A 22,281-nucleotide genomic window follows, 5' to 3' on the forward strand; every position below is an offset into this window, starting at 1 on the left:
TTATCATTAATCTCTGAAAATTTAACCTGGAAGAAAGCGACTCTTTTGAAAAGTTTATAATAACTTATGTATTTTTTTTAAATATATTACAAATATTTTAGGATCGAGCTCAATCATTCTGGAAGACAGATAGCCTCGGCACTAATGAACTTTCACAGCAAATATTTTTATTTTTCATTTATTGGAATAAGTTTCCGTCCTTTCTTAGCAAAAGTTACGAAATAGTTAAACAATTAAATAATGCATGATAATTTGTGAAGCATGTGCCATTGGAGGCTACAACTTTACTTCATCTTTCAGGCAGTATACGGATTCCTTTGACGAAAAATTCGAGTTATTTTGATTTGATCCATTCATTGAGCCAGTTTGCGATGTTTTCGTAAGAAGTGAATCGCTCTCCAATAAGGGCTGACTGCATTGATCGGAACAGATGGTCAGCCCGAGCATCCGAAGGTGCAATGTCTGCGGAATACGGCGGGTGGGGTAAGATTTCCCAATTCAGTCCCTCTACATATTTCTGAACCGATTTATCAACGTGTGGCCTGGCGTATCTTGTGAATAACTTTAGTAATGTAGGCATCCAATGCCTCAATCGAAGCCACAAAGCATGTGGAATTTAGATACCCCCACAAATAAAAATCTAGACGAGACTAGAGACGAAACGACGACGCAGTAAATCTATTGTTTCACGGGCTCTATGGCAAGTAGCGTCTTCTTGTTGGAACCAAATGTTGTGGACAACACGGGCTGCAATTTCCGGCATCAAACATAAAACCGATTGCTGTAGTAATTTATGCCTTATGACGTAGCAATATAATATGTTCCAAGAAACCTCATTCAGCGCATAAAATGTTTCTCTGAAATAAAATCTTTTCTAATTTACTTCATATGCTGGCTGTTTTTCACCAAAGCTGAGGTATTTTTTGGGTCGTTGTATTGTTCTTTTTAACGGTATTTCCTACTTAGTAAAGGGCAACATTACTTCCTGAAGTATTTGAACATTAAGATGTTGGTCCATATTTTCCTTAATCCAAAATATAGGTCCAACAGCATGCCATGCAAAGCATCCACAAACCGTAATACTACCACCGCGATCTTACATGCTTTAGTGGTATAATGTGGATTTTTTTACATCTTACAAATGGTTTTCCATTGTTTCCAACATAATTTATTTTAACCTCGTCCGTCCAAAGCACATCCCCCTACTTTTTGCTATTTTGAACGCCTACCCAATCCTGATGGGAATTTACAAACATTTACAACTTTTACTCCTATGTTTAGAATTCAGCTTCGGTACCTTTCCATAATTTTTTTTCCAATTAATTTCTGCATAACAGCAGGAAATGGCATTTGTTAGGTTAACTTAGTTGCTATTGCCTCAGGACCCTTGAATAGATCAAAGAGGTTAGCTGGGGAAGATCTTCATCCTTGTCTGTCATTTTACGGGGTCTACCTTCCTTAGATTTCGTTATATAGTTTTGGGAACCTCCATGTGGCTATTTCCCTTTGAATCTTTCCTTCATTTCATAGTTTGTGAACGATTGCGCGCTCTACCCTAGTACAATGCTTTCTACACCCCATACTAGGATAAACTAATGAACCCTTTTTGTTAATAATAGCAAAAACAAAACTGAAATAGACAAAAAAAAATACTCTATCTACTAACTATCTATTTTCACCACATAAGGTAATATTTAAGCTGTCGACCACATACTTTTGTCCACGCACTACATCGGCCTCACGTGATTTTGAGAATTTGTTACATTTACCGTTTTACGAAAGTGTCACTTAAAATTTACAACAAAATTAGTGACGCCATTGTTTTGTCCACAACTGTATATAATAAAAGGGTTGAGAAATCGATGTATGAAGTATGACTCTACCAGACAGGCCTAGTTTACTAGGGCGCCAGCTCTTGGTCGAAAAAAACCGGCATTTCCGGTACGTAGAACCGGCTGCCATTGGAATGCTACTTTCCTAAACTATCAGCCCCCGAATGCCTTTATCAGAAACCAATCACCACCTATTGCAGACGCACAACTTGCGTTCTGAATATTGTAGCAGGTTAAACTCCTACCTATCCAAAATCGACTCTGACATACCCAAATATGTCCAGCATGTGAAGGCACGAGCACGACACTAACCATCTCTTCACATGCCCTATCAAACCCACTTAATTAACATGTCTCTCCCTCTGGACACAACCTGTCGAAATAGCACGCTTTCTGGTTCTACCGTTAGATTGAGTAAGCTGCTACCACAACAACAACAGGAGTTGATTTACCCATGTCCGTCCGTCTATCTGAAATCTGTCAGTAACCACGCCCACCACAGAACATATCCTGATAATTTTCATAAAAAGAAAAAGTGACACCGCTGTTATAAAACATTTCAAATTTGATAAAGAGATAAGCCCAAAAAAGGAAATGCGGTAAAATAAAAATTTCGGGTACCTCTAAACCGACTTATTAAAATTCACCCAAACTTGGTGCACATTTTGCTCTCCACCGCATTTGAATCGAATAAAAACCATGTCCACATTTTATGCGTCAAGACTAAATTTCCGGCGGTCCGTCTGACGCTCTTCTTCACTAATAAGTTTGTTTGATTCCAAAAATGAATAGCCAGAAGAAATAAATTTTTTTTTATTCGTTGGACTAACCAAAATGAAGGAAGAACTTTCTCTGTTCGCAGATGATGAACATCACAGGTCATATTTCCTGCAAGTGCCAAGAAAGATGCTGGATTGGAAATCTTCTTCGGAAAATTTGAGATAACGCCACATTTTTTTTTAATATGAAATTCTTACTATTACTCAGGCAGAATGTCACATATTGTATTACACAAACTAAACCGAGGTAACTTTTTCAACAGAGCAGTCACGACTCAAAATAATGCACTTTAAATGAAATTTATCAACATGAACATATAGGTATAGTAATTAGTATAATTAATTACCTTTTCTAAGCATCAGAAGGATGCGCAAATTTCTACAGTGTTTTTCGAGTTATGCCACTATTAATGCAAATGAACAATGTGTGAAGTGAAGTAAATTAATAGCACTTTTTTAAATGATTTACTTAATTCAGTAGGGCATTGATTTTTAATCACAATTAACTATTTTCAGTAATCATTAAAGATTTACTGTTGATGCATCAGCAACATTTTACGAGCTACTTCTATTTTGTTCGTTATCAGTAAAAATTTGTTTAGATCTAGATTTATTGGAGGTTTACACTTCGACCTCATGGTTTTTTGTGCCCTCTACTCATCACAGCACCTCATCCAGACCCAGTTCCCTTATTAAACTTAAGATAGAACTGGGTTGCACCGAGCGTAAGTGCATTTCTTCTGACTGCAAATGGCCGAGATGTCTCAACCTTCTCCGCGTTATAGTGATACATTCCCCTTCAATTGGTGCATTGGTGTCTACTAGGATTGGCCACAGAAACGACAAGAGCCAGTGGACCATATACCGATCATGTGCAGATGTAAGCGCAGTCTGCAATGGCCTGTGAGAATGCCCGTGAGCATTCTCAGTCTATCCTTGGAGAAAGTTATGACTTTTTAAACCTCTTTTGGTTGTAAACTCTCATTGAGGATTTCGCCTGGCGTAACAGTTGACATAGTTTAGCGCCAGCTAACCTCCCTTAGCCTCAGCTCTTCAGAGCTTGGGAGGCCTGAGCCTCCTTTGCCAATGCGTGCGCTACTTCGTTCCGAGTTATACCCCAGTGTCCTGGGACCCAAATTAACCAGATGCGATTGTGCGTTCCTAACAGATTCAGTTTCTCGATACACTCAAGGACCAGTAAGAACTCAATCTCACAGGATAACAAAGCCTTGAGTGCCGCCTGACTATCGCTCTGAAAAGTAACGCGCTCATTCCGAAAATTCCTGTCTAAGTTAATCTCTGCACATAGACAAATCGCATACACCTAAAATTAGTAAGTAAAATTTTGCTAGTAAGTAAGGACTTTACTGGTTTACCGACTCAGTAATCAGTAAGATTTAATTGTCATGCACTTAATATAATATATAATACAGGGTATGTTCAACAATGCATTATAATGCGCAACATACCATTTCAGAGTGAGCAGTGCGTTCAAAAATGCAAATATGGCAGTACTGCAAATGCAACGCGTTCTTAGACGTCATTTTTGTATCAAAAGTCGTGCATTATTTGCAGCAAAAATTTTCACACTGCCAATAAATACGCTAGTACAATGTCTGATGAAAAGTGGGTATTTAATTATTTATTTTAGCTTTTAATACAAAAATTGATGAAAAATACGATATTTAAACTTTATTTTATTATACTTTTCTTGGTTTTAGTGATTACTTTAGTACACCGGAGATAAAATTACTGCTCAGAGTCCGACTGAGCATGGAGAACTAGTTCACATCGGGAAGGAGGAAAAAGAGCGTGCTCTGGGCTAAGGTCGTAGAGGAAGTAAAAAAAATTTAAAAATGATTTAAAAATAGATAGCAACATCGCCCAGCGAAAATTTTCAAATTTACTCATCACATATAAGCGATTAAAAAAAGATATTAAACTTTTGACAAGATATGTCCTTCTTTTAAGCTTTACACGGTTTTTTTTCTTAAATTTAATAAAAGACTATCGTTTTTTTCCTCACATACATCGTCCATGACCAAACTTAGTAACAATTCCATTTTACTGCACAGCGCGTTCATAAATGCAACAAATCTATTTGCAATTTTTCAACAAATCTATCAGTTGCATGAATTGTCACATTGACAGTGCTGCCAGCGCTGCAAGTACTGCGCATTATAATGCGTTTCTGAACATAGCCACAGTGTGCCCATGTATGCCATTACACACATCCACTGTTACACATCTTCAAAATTTTTAGGAAAAAAATTTATTTTATTCTTGGTTTTTTTGAGCCTGGCAAGATATTTACGTTTAGTTATTTGATTTTATTAACTGTAAAATTTAAATGAAAATATAAAATTTGTCATAGGAGGGGCTATTTTACTTTACTAACAAGCACTCAGTTATTAGGACAATTTTTTTTTATTTCATAATGCTTTTCGGCATTTAATTTGATTTAGGAAAATGCTATCGATGCGTGAAAAGACATCGTTCGACTTTTGGGATGCGTCAATTTTGTAATGCAGACCTCTTACTGCATAGTAGTCAACCAATGGTTTGGTTTGTTTGTGGTACGATTCTAGTCGTTTCTTCAAAGCTTCGGCATTGTCATCACTGCGACGGATAAGAGGCTCACCAGTCACCTAAAATGAACGTAATTAAATTCATTTATTGATAGTTTAGGATAGCTTAGGAAAGAAGCTCACATCATCACGCATTTGACTTTTTGGTGGAGCGAATTCTTCATGATAAGATCGACCACTTGCAGGGTGAATTAATCGTCCCGTTATTCTGCGCACTAGCAAATTGTCATCTATAGCAAATTCAACAACAGCATCTAGATTGGTGTTTCGTTTAGCGAGCAAATCGTCCAGCTAAAATGTAATAAATTTAAAATTAAAAAGTTAGTTTCTTATGCAGCAATTGCAGATTTACGTACAAATATTATTATTTAAATATTACATATTGGTTTTATTAAGATTTTTATTATTCATTTAATACGAAATAGGTAATTAGTGTTGAACAAAGATAAAAAAAAAAACGCACACCAAGCAAACGACAGCTCTTTTGCCATAAATACATGAGCAAACCAGTTTGAACTTGTTGTCTACAATTAGAGCAAACCTTATCATGCCATAATCATTTCAAAGGTGAACTGTGAACAATGGGGAATGTGCGAAAATGCTGTCTAATTCAGTTATGCAAGAAAATTAAGTTTTTCTTGCATAATAAATATATATACGGAACTTGTATATTAAAGATGGAACAATAATAAATAAAAACCTATAGCTCTTCAATAAATAATTAAAAAAAGAAATCTTTCAGCAGAAAAAAAGAGTAGTCAATGCTCACAAATCTAGTATTAATTTACTCGGCTATTATTTGTTAAACCCTCTAAGCCAATTACGTATTTACTGAACGATTAGATATTTGTTCAGTGTATGAAGAAGATAATTGGGACGGTTTTTTCTAATTCAAGCATTTTTTAAAGAAAGAGAAATTCTGTGAGTCTCGTTTTTATGATGTAAGCGAAAAATAAGTAGCAAAGTTAAAACATTTTGGAAATATAAATGTTCCTTTAAATCACAGATGGGTAATTGGTTCGAAACTATGTATGTTTTTTGCGCGTGTTAGCCTGAGCTTGAAAAATATAAAATTATAGAAAAACAAGCATTTTAAAAAGCTTATGGTTAATTCATTTGTTTGATGCAGCACAATAAATAAATAAAATAATTAAGTTTTCGAATACTTTCCTTACGCCTAACCGAGAGAATTTGTGCGTGCCTTTTTTAATTTTACATCCCATCCCTTCACATATTTCTTGAAATTAAGGAAAATATACACATTTTTTATATGAGCAAATCGGTTTGAGCAATTAAGAAGGTTTGCCAAAGCCTCAATGAAAAACCGGCAAAGTGACGAATCCATAAGTATAGTATATTTTTTAACTAGTTTACAGTTATAGATATTCAAATAGAACACAAGGAGGTTTTCATTTTAGCCTAAAGATGTTTTGTGCCATCCACTCATAACGGTAACATGTAACTTCACTTCCCTCAATAAACTTTGAAGGAAGGGACACATTTCTGTCCTCCTTCCTTCATTCGAGAAGATGTGTTGGACTTTCTGGGGATTGGTCGAGGAAACGACTGAAGTCAATGAACCATGCCCCTGCGCACATGTCTGTGCAATCTGCATTGTTCCGTGAGAATGATAGAGAGCATGCTCAGTTCGTCCTTAAGGAGGCTTATGAGATGCTTAAATCAATGCTTACAGTTTAACTAATCTTACCTTTTCTGCTTGGACAACGGTACGAGGAAATCCATCAAGAAGGAATCCATTCCGACACTCCGCCTTATCCAAATTGCTGTCAATCATGTTCACAACTAGCTCATCGGAAACTAATTTGCCTTCATCCATGACTTTCTTTAGTTCCTTTCCCAATTTAGATCCCGAAGATATTTCGGCACGAAGCATATCACCAGTAGACAAGTGGCAGACGCAAAATTTTTCCTTCAGCTTGGGAGCCTTCAAAATAAAAACGAACACTTGTTTAAATATAGGTCGAACAAGTTTTCATAACAAAAAGAGTGTGGAGTAGCTATTACTTTATGTTAGATGAAGTACATAAACTTATGAGGTTTACATCATAATTTTTAAATAATCTATGGCCAACTCTTCTGAGTAGGTTAGCGAACAAATATGGTATTTGGAGCAGTTTTGTTATAATAGTCTTGCTAAATCGAGATTGGATACTAATAAGTATTAGTTCGAGAATATTATATCATGGGTCGAAGTTCACATTTTGAAGTGGATGTATATAATAGTATGCACTTTCATTGGTAATTAAAACATTTTTTTTTTTTTACAGGCATTTAGGATAGCAATGCTGCAAGTGTACAAAAACATTGAGAAGGGCATAATTAAAATATATAAGGACACTTGCTCGTAAGCTCAGTCTAAGACTCGGTTAATAAAGCAACTCGACCGCCTAAACCACCAAACCGTGAATCCAGTCAGCATATCAAAATATATCAATATCCATCATAGCATTTAAAAGCTTAATGTGTGCTTTCGTCTTTGATATTTTATTAATTTAATAAAATAAAAATCAGTGTTATTGGAATTGCATCCATATATGCCGGCTGGTTCATGCATATGTCTATATGTAATATATATTATATATATATTTTTTTCGCGTAAATTAATTAATTACTGAATAGCCGCAAGTTTTACAAGGACAAAGATTTTAAAAAGAGGGACTTACCTTCTCCACTACTCACATTTTCGGAGAAAGCAGAGAATGCTCAACTCGTCATTCACGTGGCTTCAAATTACTAAGTACTCCTCCAATCAACATTTCAATGGAACGAACTTCAAACCCTACTTCATTATTTGATAAAAAAATAACGTATCATATGTTCTAAATTCACTTTGTGGGAATCGCAGCGCTGACTTTGCATTATGTAACTTATGCTAACGCTAGCCGGTCCACTTATTAACTGACATTCTAGATTTGTTTATAGGCAATTCTCTTACTTGCGTTCCTTTACCGGAACCAGGTGGTCCTAATAATATTGCATTTATCCCAATTTCTTGTTCGTACCGGGGAAGTGGAACAGTCGCATTTGGAGCCATCTTTTTTATCTTATTTGTAATGATTAAACTTTCACTTAACAGTAACCTAGCAAAAAGCACTCGCTTTGAACATAATAACTAGAGTGGCGTAGCGATCTCCCGATACAAGTATGTACTCGATACTTTCACTTTGGAATCACAAGCGACCCATACACGTTCAATAAATATCGGCATATTTGGATTGACGAAAAAAAAGATATTGATGGATGAAACCCCGTTTGCTATATTTACATTATTCAAAGTTTGAATAATGTGATTCAAAGCTTGAATAATGAAAGAGGAAGTTTCAGAAAGTTTCTAATGTCAAAATAAAAGATTTCACATATAACTGGTTTCTTGTCATCGTCGACACCGTCGGCAGAAAAAATTCGATTTCTACAACCGTCAAGATGTACAAGCAATGCGTATTAACGGAATAAGGATGTATTAGCCCAACACGTTCAACATTTTTAAATATTTTATGATCCATCCATCAATATTTCAACAATATATATCATGATCTGATATTGCAACTCAAATATTATGATATTTATTCACCATGTAGGGCTCGCCATATATTTGTGAAATCGATACTTTCAACACTACATGTAAATTATGTATCGAAATAATGCCCGTGAAAAACAAACGATAAAATACAAAGTTGTACATCCCGTCAAACATACATGGTGCGGCACTCACCGACGTAGACGTATGTTCCGTGACAGCTGACACGATTAAAGCTCAAAGTACTATTAATCAAATCGATATTATGTTACCAATTATTAGTGCCCTCTCCAAAAAGCAGCTGATATTTACATATACTATAATTTATTTGTGCATTTCGGCAAAACGCGGTGAAACACAATGCAACTGATGATGATTACGACGAGAAAACAAAATTCAATTTGCTTATGGTTATGTCTACGCAATTATGGCATGCCACCTTTAAACGATTACAGCGGTGCCCATATGTTGGTTCAATTAGCAAATTTATGGCGTTATGGTTATCCCACCTCTACTTTGGTCTTTAACTTATGAGAGCGCCATGTTAATTAAAACTCATCACCATCACCGTGTAGTTATGACGGTATGGTGAATCGTACATTTGTGAAAAATGATTTCTCTGCCATCACACAGTGTTGTCAAGCAGCACATTTTGTCATCATTAACGATTTGCATTTATATTTGTTAGTTTTTGGCTTTGATTTATTGTACAATGAAAATATGTAACTGATAAGATCCATTAGTAAAAATACTCTCAGCTCCCTGTCAAAATATGCCCACAGCTGAGATCACCTGATTCTCAAAGGCTTTTTTATGTAACATGGTTTCATAAAAAATGATTATATAGATAGATAGATTTGTGTATTGTAAATACATTATTTTGTATTTCCTTGTTTTTTGTTTGGTTGACATTCTATTGTTTTCAATGTTACCATAACAATTCTAATTTGGCATAGCAGCCCGGTCAATACGCGCAGGCAAAAACACCAAGCACTCGCACCATCACACAGCTAGGTGCCTGTAAAAAAAAAATATGAAGAAGATTGTGTTTACTTGTATTTCTGTAAAATAGCCGTGTGTGAACAACACAGGGAAGAGCATAAGATAATTTGCAGAGTAGCAGCAACAAAAGTTGCCTATTATCAGAGTTCGCAGCATTGAAAATAGTTTAAGTGGTATAACCACTCAAGTCAAGGTGGCGTCTTCCTAAAACCGCTGCTTTATTTTGACAATCAGCTAACGTCATCAACTACATATAATATTTCAAAACAAATAAACAGAAGAAAGGTTAGGTTAATTTTAAATTAAATGAACTAATAAAAATTAAGGGCCGTGAGTTAAATTGCGAAAGCAGAAATGAATGTAAAGCCTCAAATTGAAGTTGTTTGAGTAAAATTTGATATCTGTTATCGTCGAAGACACGTTAAAAAAGTAGCAGAAACCCATGTGCAATGGTTATTTTTTTTATTTGGTTTCTAAATTGTCAAATGGGTTTGTTTTTGCTCTACTTCTGCTACCTGTTTAATTTGCTTTGTTTTCCTCCGATTTATAGACATTTGTGTACGTGTTGCCTTAAAGTTAAGTCGGTCCAAACAAAGCCGAATGCTTGGGTATTTATAAGCTAACATGAAAGTTAGAATAGCAATATAACGTCGAATATCATTAGTCGTGCATAGAAAAGCTTATCTATGAATCTGTTTTAGCCTTGCGTAGAAGTTCGTTCCGTTTACAACAGTAGAAAAAGAATTCTTCATCAGCAAAATGGCGAAAGCACTTATATGGTGTAATCATGTTGAAAAAATTTCAAATGTGAGCTCTTTAACATACTGTTATTCGGCTCTGAGCGAACTTAACAGAATCAGCTGATGGGCTGATATCGCTTGAGGTGACTAAGATTGTGTTGATGATATACGAAAAAAATTAACCAATGACACTTCGTTGACGTCTGAACAACGACTGATTGGATGAATGCGTGAATATGTGTGACATTATCGTGAACCCTTTTCTTAAGTGTTTTATTAACTTTCTGATTTAAAAAAAGGTTGAGGGAAAGAACCGCTGCCTAAGGCTTTTAAACAAACTTGAACGAAATTTCATTTGTTTTTTTCGCCAATGAGCAAGCTAACTGACTACTTTCTTTCTAAAATTAGAAGTTATTCTTTATTATCGCTTTCCGATGAAGGGTCTCCAATAAAATACCAATTGTAGAGGTAAACATCCCTTTCTTGGATTTTATTGGCTTGAATCAAAAATACCCCCTTTTTTTCAGATATTAGAAATATTCAAAGCTCATAATATGAGGCCAAAAGTGATAGAAAAACAGATTACGCCTTCCGAATTCGCCGGGTCGTAAGAGCGGATGAATAAACAGCCAAAAGGACGGGGAACTACTTATTTGTGAAGAATAAGTGTAGGCGAATGTAATGGAAACCACCAACACAAGAAATTACCCGCACACACATATACTTCCGCATAAAAACGCAAAAAACTGCAGTTGGATTATTTATATTCATTTGTGTTTTAACATTTTAACACGCGGCACTTCGTTTGCATTAGTTTGTTTAGTTTTGATCTCACAAATGACAATATTATCAAACCATTCACTGAATTTTCATAAACACGTAATTTTTACTATTTTTGTTTGTTTTGTTCGTTTGTTTTGTATTGCGAACTGAGCTGACATCAGACTTGTCAAAATCGCGAAAAATAAAGTAGCTGTTTCTTAATGGCGCAACCATAGTACTCAATTCGTCTTGCTATGAGGTGCAATTTCTATTCCGCCAACTTCAGTGATTGTGGTTATAGTCCAGGAAAATATGTAGGAGATTACTATTATTAGAAGGCCATTACGCACTGCGACCAGAGCTGATCTATTGTGAAAAATTACTATATTCCTAGTTTATATGTTTTTAACTAAATAAACTTTATGCTGGGTATATTTACTCACTCCTTCCATTGGTATCTTGTTCTTACTTAAAGTTTTTATTAAATTTTCAGTAATACAGTACGAACAGAAACTTGTAAACAGCTTTAAGATTCTATCCAGAAAACTTGCTACTTCTCCAATTTTCCCTCCTTGCAAGTCTTTTGAGTGTGAAAACCCCAGATCGAGGTATTTTGAAACCATCGTCACAAATCATTGTGTACTTACAACTGTACCCAACTATTAAGGACGCGCTATTTTGGGATGCTCACAAGGTAAATCTATTCAAGATGGTGGTATCAAACCAACAAAAACGTTTTGTAGTAAAATTGAAGGCTTTTTGTCATTTCATTTTGTGCTAGCATCCTCATGTTCAAGACGCAAGAAACAGAAACCAATCAGCTGGTCTGCTGATACCACCTCGTATAGAGTCGCTTTGGATACTCCGCTTGAGCTTTTTGAAAAGAATTAAGTACTGGATGGGAGTATACAAAATAAAAGTTTACCATTAACTAATGCTAACATTGCTGTGCATGTAAGAGGCTTAAAAGTGAATAGAATTTCCGGCAACACTACTTTCTGGGGCAGTAGAGTAGTCTTTACGGTTTGGCCCGAATCGAAAAGTTAGTGGCACCTTGGGATTTTGTATCTTTATTTATAAAAATCAAAGTAAAAGCTCACCAACTAGTTTTAGCAAATCAGTTCAGTGAAACGTAATATTAATATTTTATTTTTTATTTATCGTGAATTATTTGATCGTTTAAGTGAATTTTTTCTTTCAATTTAATTTTAGTGTATGTCGATCGGGGGTTTATTAAAAAACTGTTTAACGATTAACAGCCAGCCCTAAGGTTCGTTGCATCCATATGTGCATTAAATGGCGCCCACCTGTTTAAATGCCTTATGGGTTATTGTGAAAAACAGTTCTCGAGATGATATCGAACGATGTGCATTGAAATTGTTTAGAATGAAGAGCTGCATTGGTAAACGTTGACGTAGTTTTAAAAATAGACACTAAAGGAGGACCTGTAATATATGTAAATTCATTGCATTGTGCGCCTTTGTCTTAGCGGTAATGTTTTCTCTCGCGATTAAAAAATAATTCGGTCAGTGGATTTTCATACGAAATAAGACATTTCGAAGAATATATTAGCGAAATTCAGTAACGAAAAACCAATAAAGTGGAACTGAAAATTTCGTGAACAATGTTTTACGATTATTTTTTTGGGCTTTTAATTTAAATTTAAATTAAGAAGTGTGTCCCGCAAAGCTTTATTATGCAACATCTCTTTATAGAAGCATACAATTCTTAATTTTTCTGTAACTAATGTCTTTGGAAATATAAAAATTGATTAACAATTTCAAGAAGTGCCGCAGTTTTCAAAAAATTCTGCGAAAATGGAGAGCGTGAGTATTTAAAATTAAACCTGTAAAATACAAGGTAGTTTTTCTTTTACCTGTTTAACTAAAATACATGATTGGTTAGATTTCTATTTAAAGTTGTGCTAATACAAACCTTTAATAACAAGGAAAATTTTGTGAATGTTAAAGGACAAATTAAAAAATGTGTAAGCGAATTTAAACATTTATTTTTTTCTTTCGACTTTTTGTGACATTGTGGGCAATATATTTATTTGCTTAAGCTTCAAAGATAGCTACTGCAAAATCTCAGTCAAGCGGAAATAAAAACAAACACATTTGGGCTTTGATTTTTGTTTTTGTCAAGATATTTTATCTGTTCTAAAGGAATAATTTAAATTTAGCTGATGCTGATTATAAAAAAGATGTGATGCAGAAGGAAATCAAATTAGTATACGTAGAGAATTTATTTTGAGCGTTCAGTAATTAAATATAATGTAAATGTGTATAATAAATAGATTTATTTACGCAGCAAATAATTTTTTCTGAGCAGGTGCAACATAAATGTATGTATGTATATAATATATGAAAACATTTTTTTGAAAACCTGACGTTTTTACTAGAAAAAACAAAAATTAAATAAAAACATCTAAGCGTTTACTCCAAAGTCATATCAAGTGATAGTTGTAGTATCAAGTCTAAACTTTGCACCACTGATACATTCAAATTCGATGAAAGTGGATCAAAGAAACTGGGGCATTAATAGTTGGTTCAAAGTGGTGGTTGCAGCGATGCAGGCTTTATGAACACCTAGGACGTATCTGCTTGCATTTTAGATATACATACATATGTATGAGCGTATATTCGGGACAAGTACAATTGCTACAATCTCCAATATCCGAAACCTAATTGAGTGAGGATCACGAACTTTTCTTTGCAGATATACTAATATTATTCACTCATTCTCACTATTCAGTTGAATCTGCATACTTTAGAACCAACGTCAATCTTGCTGTCAGTTGCTAGCAACCTTTATTTCGTACATAATGAGATATTAAAGTTGAAATTTGACCTTGATACTTCTTGATTTCGAGTCCTTATGATTGTCGGCCACTCATCATTTCTGTGCTGGTGCGCGTGATTTGCCCCGTGTCTTCAAATTCCAGGATTTGCTGCATTTGTACCACCATATTTTCCAAGGCGAATCTATTCAAAGTGGTAGCATTCGAGCAACAACAACATTTTGTAAATTATAACTGTCAAGGGAAAGATAATAGAGTAATGGAATGAATGACAAATAGATAAAATTTCTTTGTCGCGCATTTACAACACAACAAGAATTTTCCGTCCTTTCGTTTTACTGACATTTCTTAATTAAAGGCGAATGGAAGAAGAGGAAATCAACTACTCTATTTAAATCACCTTCTATAGACGCGCCTTTATATTTTCAATTAATATAACAAGGCGGTAGACGCTTCTCCACGAAATATAAAAAAAAACATATCCTTAGAAAAGCATTCTCGAGGTTGTTAAAAAACTAAATTCTGTGATTTGATTACCAATTTTTTTTTCAATAGAGAACTAAAATTTTATTGAGAATATCTTAGCCAAAAATATGAATTTATTTCATAATTTTTTACTCACCCAAATTCAAATCCGTTTTTGGAGTTCTATGGTGTCATCTTCCGAAATGGTACGAGGGTTGCTATTTATATTTCTGGTCTAATAATGAAAAAATCAATATTGCTGGTTGAAAAGGTTTTTATTTTATTTTTTTTTCAAAATATTCTCCATGATGATCAATACATTTTTGCATTCGTTTGAACCAATTTTCGAAGCACTTTATCCAGTCGCGTTTCCAAGGGTTTTTTTTTAATTGTGTGGGATCCAAAACGACACACCTTTTTTACCACAAAGTGATCATGCAATATCTTATTGACGCTCGTCATATTAATACCCAAGGATGCCTCAATCTCGCAAAATGTGGCATGACGGTCTTGCTCGATCATTGCCCACACAGCATTAAAATTTTCTGCCACAACAGCTAATTTTGGACGACCGTCATGGATTTCGTCGGTGAGCGAAAAGTGACCACGAGCAAATTCATTGCATCAGTGTTTTTTGGTGCTAAAGGCTGGTAATGCAGTGTAATGAATTTTCTTCATCAATGCATTCTTGTCTTGTTAATCTCAGCGAAAATTGTTAAAAATAATTACACGAAAATGTTCACGGTTAATTCCATTTTTTTGCCGAGATGAAATTTTAAGGTCACCCATCAAAACGTTCTGTGCGCGTTGATGGCAAAAACGTCAAACAAATGTCAAAGACGTATTATTGCACCAGATGGTCATCAGCTATGTACTTTCGTCGATAGCTATGTCAACGATTATAGTATCGTTGTGTATATGTACACCCTCACAAATGCCTTTTATTTGTATGTTGCATTTACGTTTTTCTGTGTTGATGTCTTTAGCCTCTGACTTGCGAATGTGTCTCTGCATATATCTGCAATGATTTTGTAGCCCCAATGCGACGTAGGTTTGTTGCATTTTTATCGTAATCTCCGGCGATAGAACAAACTTTGATGCACGTTGTACACGAATGACGTTTCTGACGTGCCCTATCTTGCCCTAATCTTGTTTCACTAATTGCTTCAATTGTGGTTCGCATACCCATCTAAAATATAAGAAATTGTCTTCATTTGCTTCATTATGACGAATTTCATTGCAGCAATCCAATGTTTCGGACCTGCTCTTACGTATCGTATAACAGCAACGATGCTAACTACGTATGTATCAACTACTTGCGATATGCTGGAACTTACGTGGTTGTGGTCCATCTGCAAATATTCCGCGATAATGTCGCCACCTCAATAGATTTGTCGGCCGCATTGGTATTGAGAATATTCATTCTGTCGGAGTTTCCAAATGCGCTCAACCGTTGAATCATTAGATTATTATTTAATATTTAGTATTGAATGTACCATTTAATGCCCTCTTCATGGTTAAGTAACGATTAGGGGAAAATCTACCCGGCCTTGAAACCTTCTGTAAGCAGCCGCGGTTTTTAATAGAATTTCAGGTATTTTTCGCATATTACGTCTATTTCTTCCTTAATACTTAGTAGCGAGCCCAAACAGCTCGCGCTGCGTTCGATCGCAGATTGGTCCTTAGGGAGCGTATTTTCTTTTGGCATTGTGGCATTTCTAGTCGTTTCAGTGGTTCTTTAAAGTCGCTGAAATCCTATTTCTCCTTCAAGAGCTAGAAATATGGCTCCAATGCTCTGGCATACTGGTTTGATGAGCAGTGTTCTCCCAGGGCTGAAATCAGAAAGACGTAGTCTGCTGGTTACCAAAAATTCCACACCGGATTCATGCGTTTTTGCATAACAGCTGTAACAGACGTCAATGGTATTTAATGGTATTTTCGCCTTGCCCCATCCATTGCATCTCTTGAGTGACAGCTTTTAGTTTGGACATCACCCAACTGCGTAGAGGCCTCTTCCCTACTAAGGGTCTGTACATTCCTCAAAATATGTTCCTAAAAAAATTTGCCATAATTGTCACCCAAAATAGGGGGAACCTTTTTTTTTGGAAGGTTGTTTTTTCCCCAACGGTTCCTAAACGCACAGCAGTTATTGAAATTTCATATACACATTTATATAACGGGCCGCATCTTCTGTTAGGCAAACGCTGTTTACTTTAGTGGATCTTGCACTGAATACGTCGGAGTAGCTCCACATAAGCTCCCTATCTGTATTCCCGGAGCTATCGTTCCACACGGGTTTGTTTCTGCATCTCATACATAGGTTGATCGCGTTGTCCACTCACGTGGACGCAAAAGTCGGTGTGGATGCGAGAACACGCAACATATGATTGGTCATGTTAGAAGTACAGATTATTTAGATCCAACACACTAATGGGCATTGTTTGACCTTATGCTATTGATAGTCATTGCAAATTGGAAAGTGAAATGGCGTTTAAATGAGATGAGCGAATATGAAATTTACAGGATAGATTATTGAAACTTGCCGTTGAAAATGGTAGATTCAACACCATTGCCCAAGATGTTTTTTGCGATCAAATGTGGGTATGTATTCAAAATCCGAAAGCAAAATGAACGACACCGAATTGAACGACGCCTCATTTGATATTTCATATCGATTAGTGTAATTAGTAAGAAAATCAAGGAATGCGTTTTCAAGACTGTGTGCGAGAGCATCGGCAAGATATTTATTGATTAAATTAAAAATGAGTATACATTTTGGGAGATCGAGAGATCGTGTGCGAGAGCAGCGGCAAGATATTTATTGATTAAATTAAAAATGAGTATACATTTTGGGAGATCGAATGTTAAAATAACGGAGGCGATTTCTTCACAAGCCTTTCCCGATGAAGCTTATTAGCTTTGGCAAAGTAATGTACAAATTTTATATTGATAAATTGGTCAAAGTATTTTGAATACTTTCGCAAATTTTTCTGAAAACGGATTTAGTTGTAGGCTTGATTATAATAAAAAATATATATAAAAGTAAAAAATAATCGCAAATATATAAATAAATGTTGAAAAATTTGGAAAGAGTTGTTTAAAAATATCTCCGGCACCTTTTAACATTTAAACTTTATTTTTTTATTTTCATGAAGAAATATACTAAAAAAATCTTTTTAGTTAAAAATGTCCGCCACATTTTTTTTGTCAATTTTGAAACTCTTCTAGATTTGTTTCTTATTTTTTTTTTTTTTTTGTTAATAGTTGGAACAATGCTCAGTAATCCCTAAAGTTTCATAATGGCATTCCCATAACTTTTGGAATTATATTAAAATACGTACAACGAACCCGCGGCAAATATTGCGTTACAATTAAAATAGCAGCGTTTTTTTGCCGGCCACTTTTGAATATGCGATTGCTGATACACTCACATTTTGGTATTTACTGCGTATAAAAAACTACGCCAAATAGTGAAAAGAGATGATTGCAATTAATGCTGCAATCGAACGAATAATAAAATCTAATAACACCCACTGATCGAGATTCGACCAACTGAAATTAAATTAACCTAAAGTAGATTGACATACCTAATTGTTTTCTTTTTATTTTTAGCGTCAATTGTATTTTTACAAAACTATCTTCTGCATGTGCAATGAATCAACTGCACATTGTTAAACGCAAAATATCTAAGTATATGTATAGACCGCGAGATACGCGACTATATACCGCAGCATTTGTACTTGAAATACATATATAAGCAAACAAGTGGGAATTTATTTTCACACATTTAGTGGACGTTTAATAAATTTGAAACGAAGCATGAAATTGTTTGTCCACATGGTGAAAAGAATTCAGAAGGTGTGGCCAATATCAGACTGTTAACCGGCTCTCGGCTAATTCGAAAGAATCAGCTGATTGGCTGACGTAACCGGGGTAATGGCAGCGATTTCTTCAGCGGTTGCTCTTCAACTATGGTGAAAAAGCAAATTGTGAGGGGAGCTTTGGCTGTCACATCACTTGAGGATTCGGCAGCCGAATTCTCCATGATAATTTCACATGTATTCACACACTCGTCCAATCAGTCGCTGTTGAGACGGCAACGAAGTGTTTTTGGTTAATTTTTTTCGTATATCATCTACACAATCTCAGTTTTGTGTAAACACATCCCAAGTGACGTCAGCCCATCAGCTGATTCCAAATTCGCTCAGAGTCGAATAACGGTCTGTTAAAGAGCACACTTCTAAACATCTTTTCATTATGCAATTAGGAAACCAATACGACAAGAACGACGACCTGATGGAATGTACTATATGTGAATTTATTCAGGGTATTTGTGCTTTGCGGCCGCCGTAACCGAATGGGTTGGTGCGTGACTACCATTCGGAATTCAGAGAGAATGTAGGTACGAATCTCGGTAAAACACTAAAATGAAGAAAAAGTTTTTTCTAATAGCGGTCGCCCCTTGGCAGGCAATGGCAAGCCTCCAAGTGTATTTCTGCCATGAAAAAGCTCTTCATCTACCGTACGGAGTCGACTTGAAACTGCAGGCCCCTCCATTTGGGAAAAAAACATCAAGACGCACGCCACAACTCAGAGGAGGAGATCCGCTAAACACCCAAAACACCCAATTATATACATATGTATATATAATATGTAGGTATATATAGTTTCATTTATTGCATAGTTATCGAGCTAGAATGAAACAATCGTCCTTATCACATGCAAGGGCACGGATTTATCTGGAATTTTAATTCAGAATATTATTTTTCTTGAATTCTCCCACGTTAGGGTGAATAACCAATTTGTGTACAATTGATAATTAATATTATATAAAGAACTTATTCCAAGTACACTGACAATTACGAAATCCCTAGCAGTGGATTCAATAACTTAACATTAAATTACATTTGAGTTGTAGGCAATGGCAGCTAGTACTCGTCCTAGTATTAGTTTTAGTATTATACATTAATTCTAATAAATAAATAATTAAATACATTTGAATTTAACGTAATATTCTTCTTTTTATAGGTTGACAATATTTTAGTCATAAATCAAGAATTTTCTGCGGATTCGCCTGATTCTATAACATTATCGAGAGGGGATCTAGTAGAAGTTTTAAAGACAAGTGAGAGTAAACCATTTCCAAAGTAAGTAAAAAGAAGTTTTTAAATTTTAAACTTAAGTAACATAAATATGATGAATTGCAGAGGAAAATTGCGTGACTTGAAGCCTGAGCTTAATTCGAGGTATAAGAGCATTTTTTCTAAACGTTTTTTTTTTTTCTAATGTTAAACATTTTTTTATAGATGGTATGTGAGATTATTTGGATCAAACGAGAATGGCAAAGAAGGCTGGATTCCAACCAACATAATAGATTTTTCCAATGACTCTGTATCTATATTTGGAAATAAAGGTGATGATCCTGCTTTTCGAAGAATGTAAGTCGGCTAGAAATTTAGAACTAAAACATAGTTTGCAATAACAATACATGTAAGACCTTCTTTTTGCTTATAATACGTTCACATATGTATTAATCACCTATAAATCCACCAAATTAATCTACCCGTTCATATATGGCAGATTACATGCAAAATTGACAATCAGCTGTCCGTACTGCTTTGAGAGGTTTTTCTTCATAGAAATTATTTTGGTGGAATATTTCGGTGTTTTTGGTATCTTTAATTATTATTAACGATACGAAGAAAATAAAAGGAGAAGAATTAGCTAATTTAATTGGGCAATGGGCTGCTAATAATAAGCAATTGGAGGACGTATGCGACGCCAAAAATTATGGCAGCAATGCCATAGTAATAAGAGGACAAAACGTTTATGGACACACGCTTTTTCTGTAAAATGAATCCATAATTAAAAATATTTAACAAAAGTTTTATTAGGATTATGTTTACAGACCTATTTTCTTTGCCGGCATCCTTTTCATTTAGTTTTTATTTTGATGTTTCTCCTTACATTCGTAATAATAGTTATCGATAACACAGAAAATACAGGGTTGTATGTCAAAAAGTATCGTTATTATCTAGGATTATTTTATAATCTCAGATTTTGGGAGAGAATTTTGGTATGGGAAATCGCGCTTTTTAAATACGAATTTTGAGTTAAGCGCGAAATAGTAGATCATCTACTTATATGTGAACGTATTATTACGGACATTTGTTTGGTGAACATGAAATGTGTTTGCTATGTTTGGTGTGGGTTGGTTTGATACAGAGTTGCATTCTGGTAAAATGAAATTTAGTTTAGGTAATCTTTTTCTTTCTATTGACAATACTAACTGAAGTACGTATGTGACTAGCATATAAGTTACAAAAAGCGTTACAATTGGGTAATGAAATATGCCCACGGTAAACGAGTATTACAAACAAGTTATAAGCCGTAATATTTATAGAAACATTGCTGGAGCTTCGAAACCGTAGATGTGTTAGATCACGATACTTACTTTGCTGTCTTTTGCATATGTCAATAATTTTAATAATAAACACCACATCTTACGCCTGTTTGGTCAGACAAGTTTTGTTCCCTGCGAGAGTCGACGAGCTCTCTCACGTTCCCACGACAATCGGTTCTACGTTAGCGGAACGACCCGGATTTATATCCATTCAGGGATTGTCACTCCAGCAGCTTTCCCCGTACACGTATTGGAAATGAATATGCGGCTACAACAACAACAACAACAACGAATTCTCTTTATTCGTTTTTGGCGCAAAACAAATTGCACGGTGTTCACCAAACAAAATTTTAGCACAACAACGCATGGTGAATGTAATTCAGAAGGTGTGGCCAAGATCAGACCGTTAACTGGTTCTCAGTGAACTTCAAAGATTCAACGGGGTGAGGGCAACAATTTATTTACGAAAAAACTGCGATTGTGTTGGTGATATACGAAAAAAGGCAACGTGGCCATCGCTCAGTTCTCTTAGTTGCCGTCTTAATAACTGATGGGACGAGTGTGTAAATAGTGTGAAATGAACGTGCAGAATTCGTCTGCCGAATACCCGGTGAACATAGCAGATTGGCCAAACCTGCCAACGGCCGAAATAATAAGTACTGTAGCGGACATTGAAACCCGGAAACTCTAAAATCAACATAACTTTTATTGTATTTTACACAACTGAAATTTATTTCGAAATTAATTTTAATATGGGATACACTATATATTATATTGGTGGAAAAAGAAATCCATTATTTTTTATTTTGCGCAAATGGTTTAAAACTGTTTTAAGGGCGATGCTACGACTACTAACATGCCGGTCAACTTCGATTATTTCTGTGATTTTATCGAAATTTTCTACGACGTGCCTGCCTATGCGAGGCGCATCTTTAACATGAAAACTGTCTGAACGGAGGCGTCGAATTCAAAATAGCACGTAATTCGCTGTTACAGTATCGGCACCATAAACACCATTCACAATTTCAGCGGCATGGCTGGCATTTTCGCCTTTATCAAAGAAAAACTTTGAAATGTACCGAATTTTCTCTTTGTTGACTTCAATGGTTAAGACTCTGTAACTCAAAACTGAATGGAACAAACAAAAATCAGCAAAATAATTATTTTAATGTGAAATGTCACCTTGAAAACCCGTAAAAACTTAAATTGTTTGATCGATATTTAAAGAGATATCGATCACTACAGCCATCTACCGAGAAAATGATGGATTTCTTTTTCCGAAAATTTATTATTATATTATTAATTTTGCAATTTGCTTAAACGTTAGGAAATTTATGTTGATATAAAATATAATTTATAATATACATATTTA

At 35.1% G+C, this 22,281-nt stretch overlaps 2 protein-coding genes across 3 annotated transcripts in view; one reads left to right on the forward strand and one right to left on the reverse strand.

Annotated features, from left to right (window-relative positions):
- Positions 1-4,920: 4,920 nt before the first annotated feature.
- On the reverse strand, positions 4,921-8,359 carry LOC128866312 (adenylate kinase). Its single transcript, XM_054106932.1, has 4 exons — positions 8,156-8,359; positions 6,908-7,144; positions 5,323-5,490; positions 4,921-5,259 (listed from the first exon to the last, which is right to left on the reverse strand). The coding sequence occupies exons 1-4, from the start codon at positions 8,252-8,254 to the stop codon at positions 5,044-5,046; spliced, it is 720 nt and encodes a 239-aa protein (XP_053962907.1). The 5' UTR covers positions 8,255-8,359; the 3' UTR covers positions 4,921-5,043.
- Positions 8,360-12,556: 4,197 nt separating this feature from the next.
- Positions 12,557-22,281, forward strand: part of LOC128866313 (obscurin) — a 91,061-nt gene continuing 81,336 nt past the window's right edge. Inside the window, exons 1-4 of one of the 2 annotated variants that reach the window (XM_054106934.1) lie at positions 12,557-13,067; positions 19,535-19,653; positions 19,714-19,752; positions 19,813-19,944. In XM_054106934.1, coding sequence (XP_053962909.1) covers positions 13,059-13,067; positions 19,535-19,653; positions 19,714-19,752; positions 19,813-19,944 — 299 coding nt within the window. In that variant the 5' untranslated portion in view covers positions 12,557-13,058. The remainder of the gene's footprint in view (positions 13,068-19,534; positions 19,654-19,713; positions 19,753-19,812; positions 19,945-22,281) is intronic. The other variant, XM_054106937.1, reaches the window with a different exon arrangement.

The sequence above is a fragment of the Anastrepha ludens genome, chromosome 6 (genome assembly GCF_028408465.1).
Source record: "Anastrepha ludens isolate Willacy chromosome 6, idAnaLude1.1, whole genome shotgun sequence".
Taxonomy (NCBI): domain Eukaryota; kingdom Metazoa; phylum Arthropoda; class Insecta; order Diptera; family Tephritidae; genus Anastrepha; species Anastrepha ludens.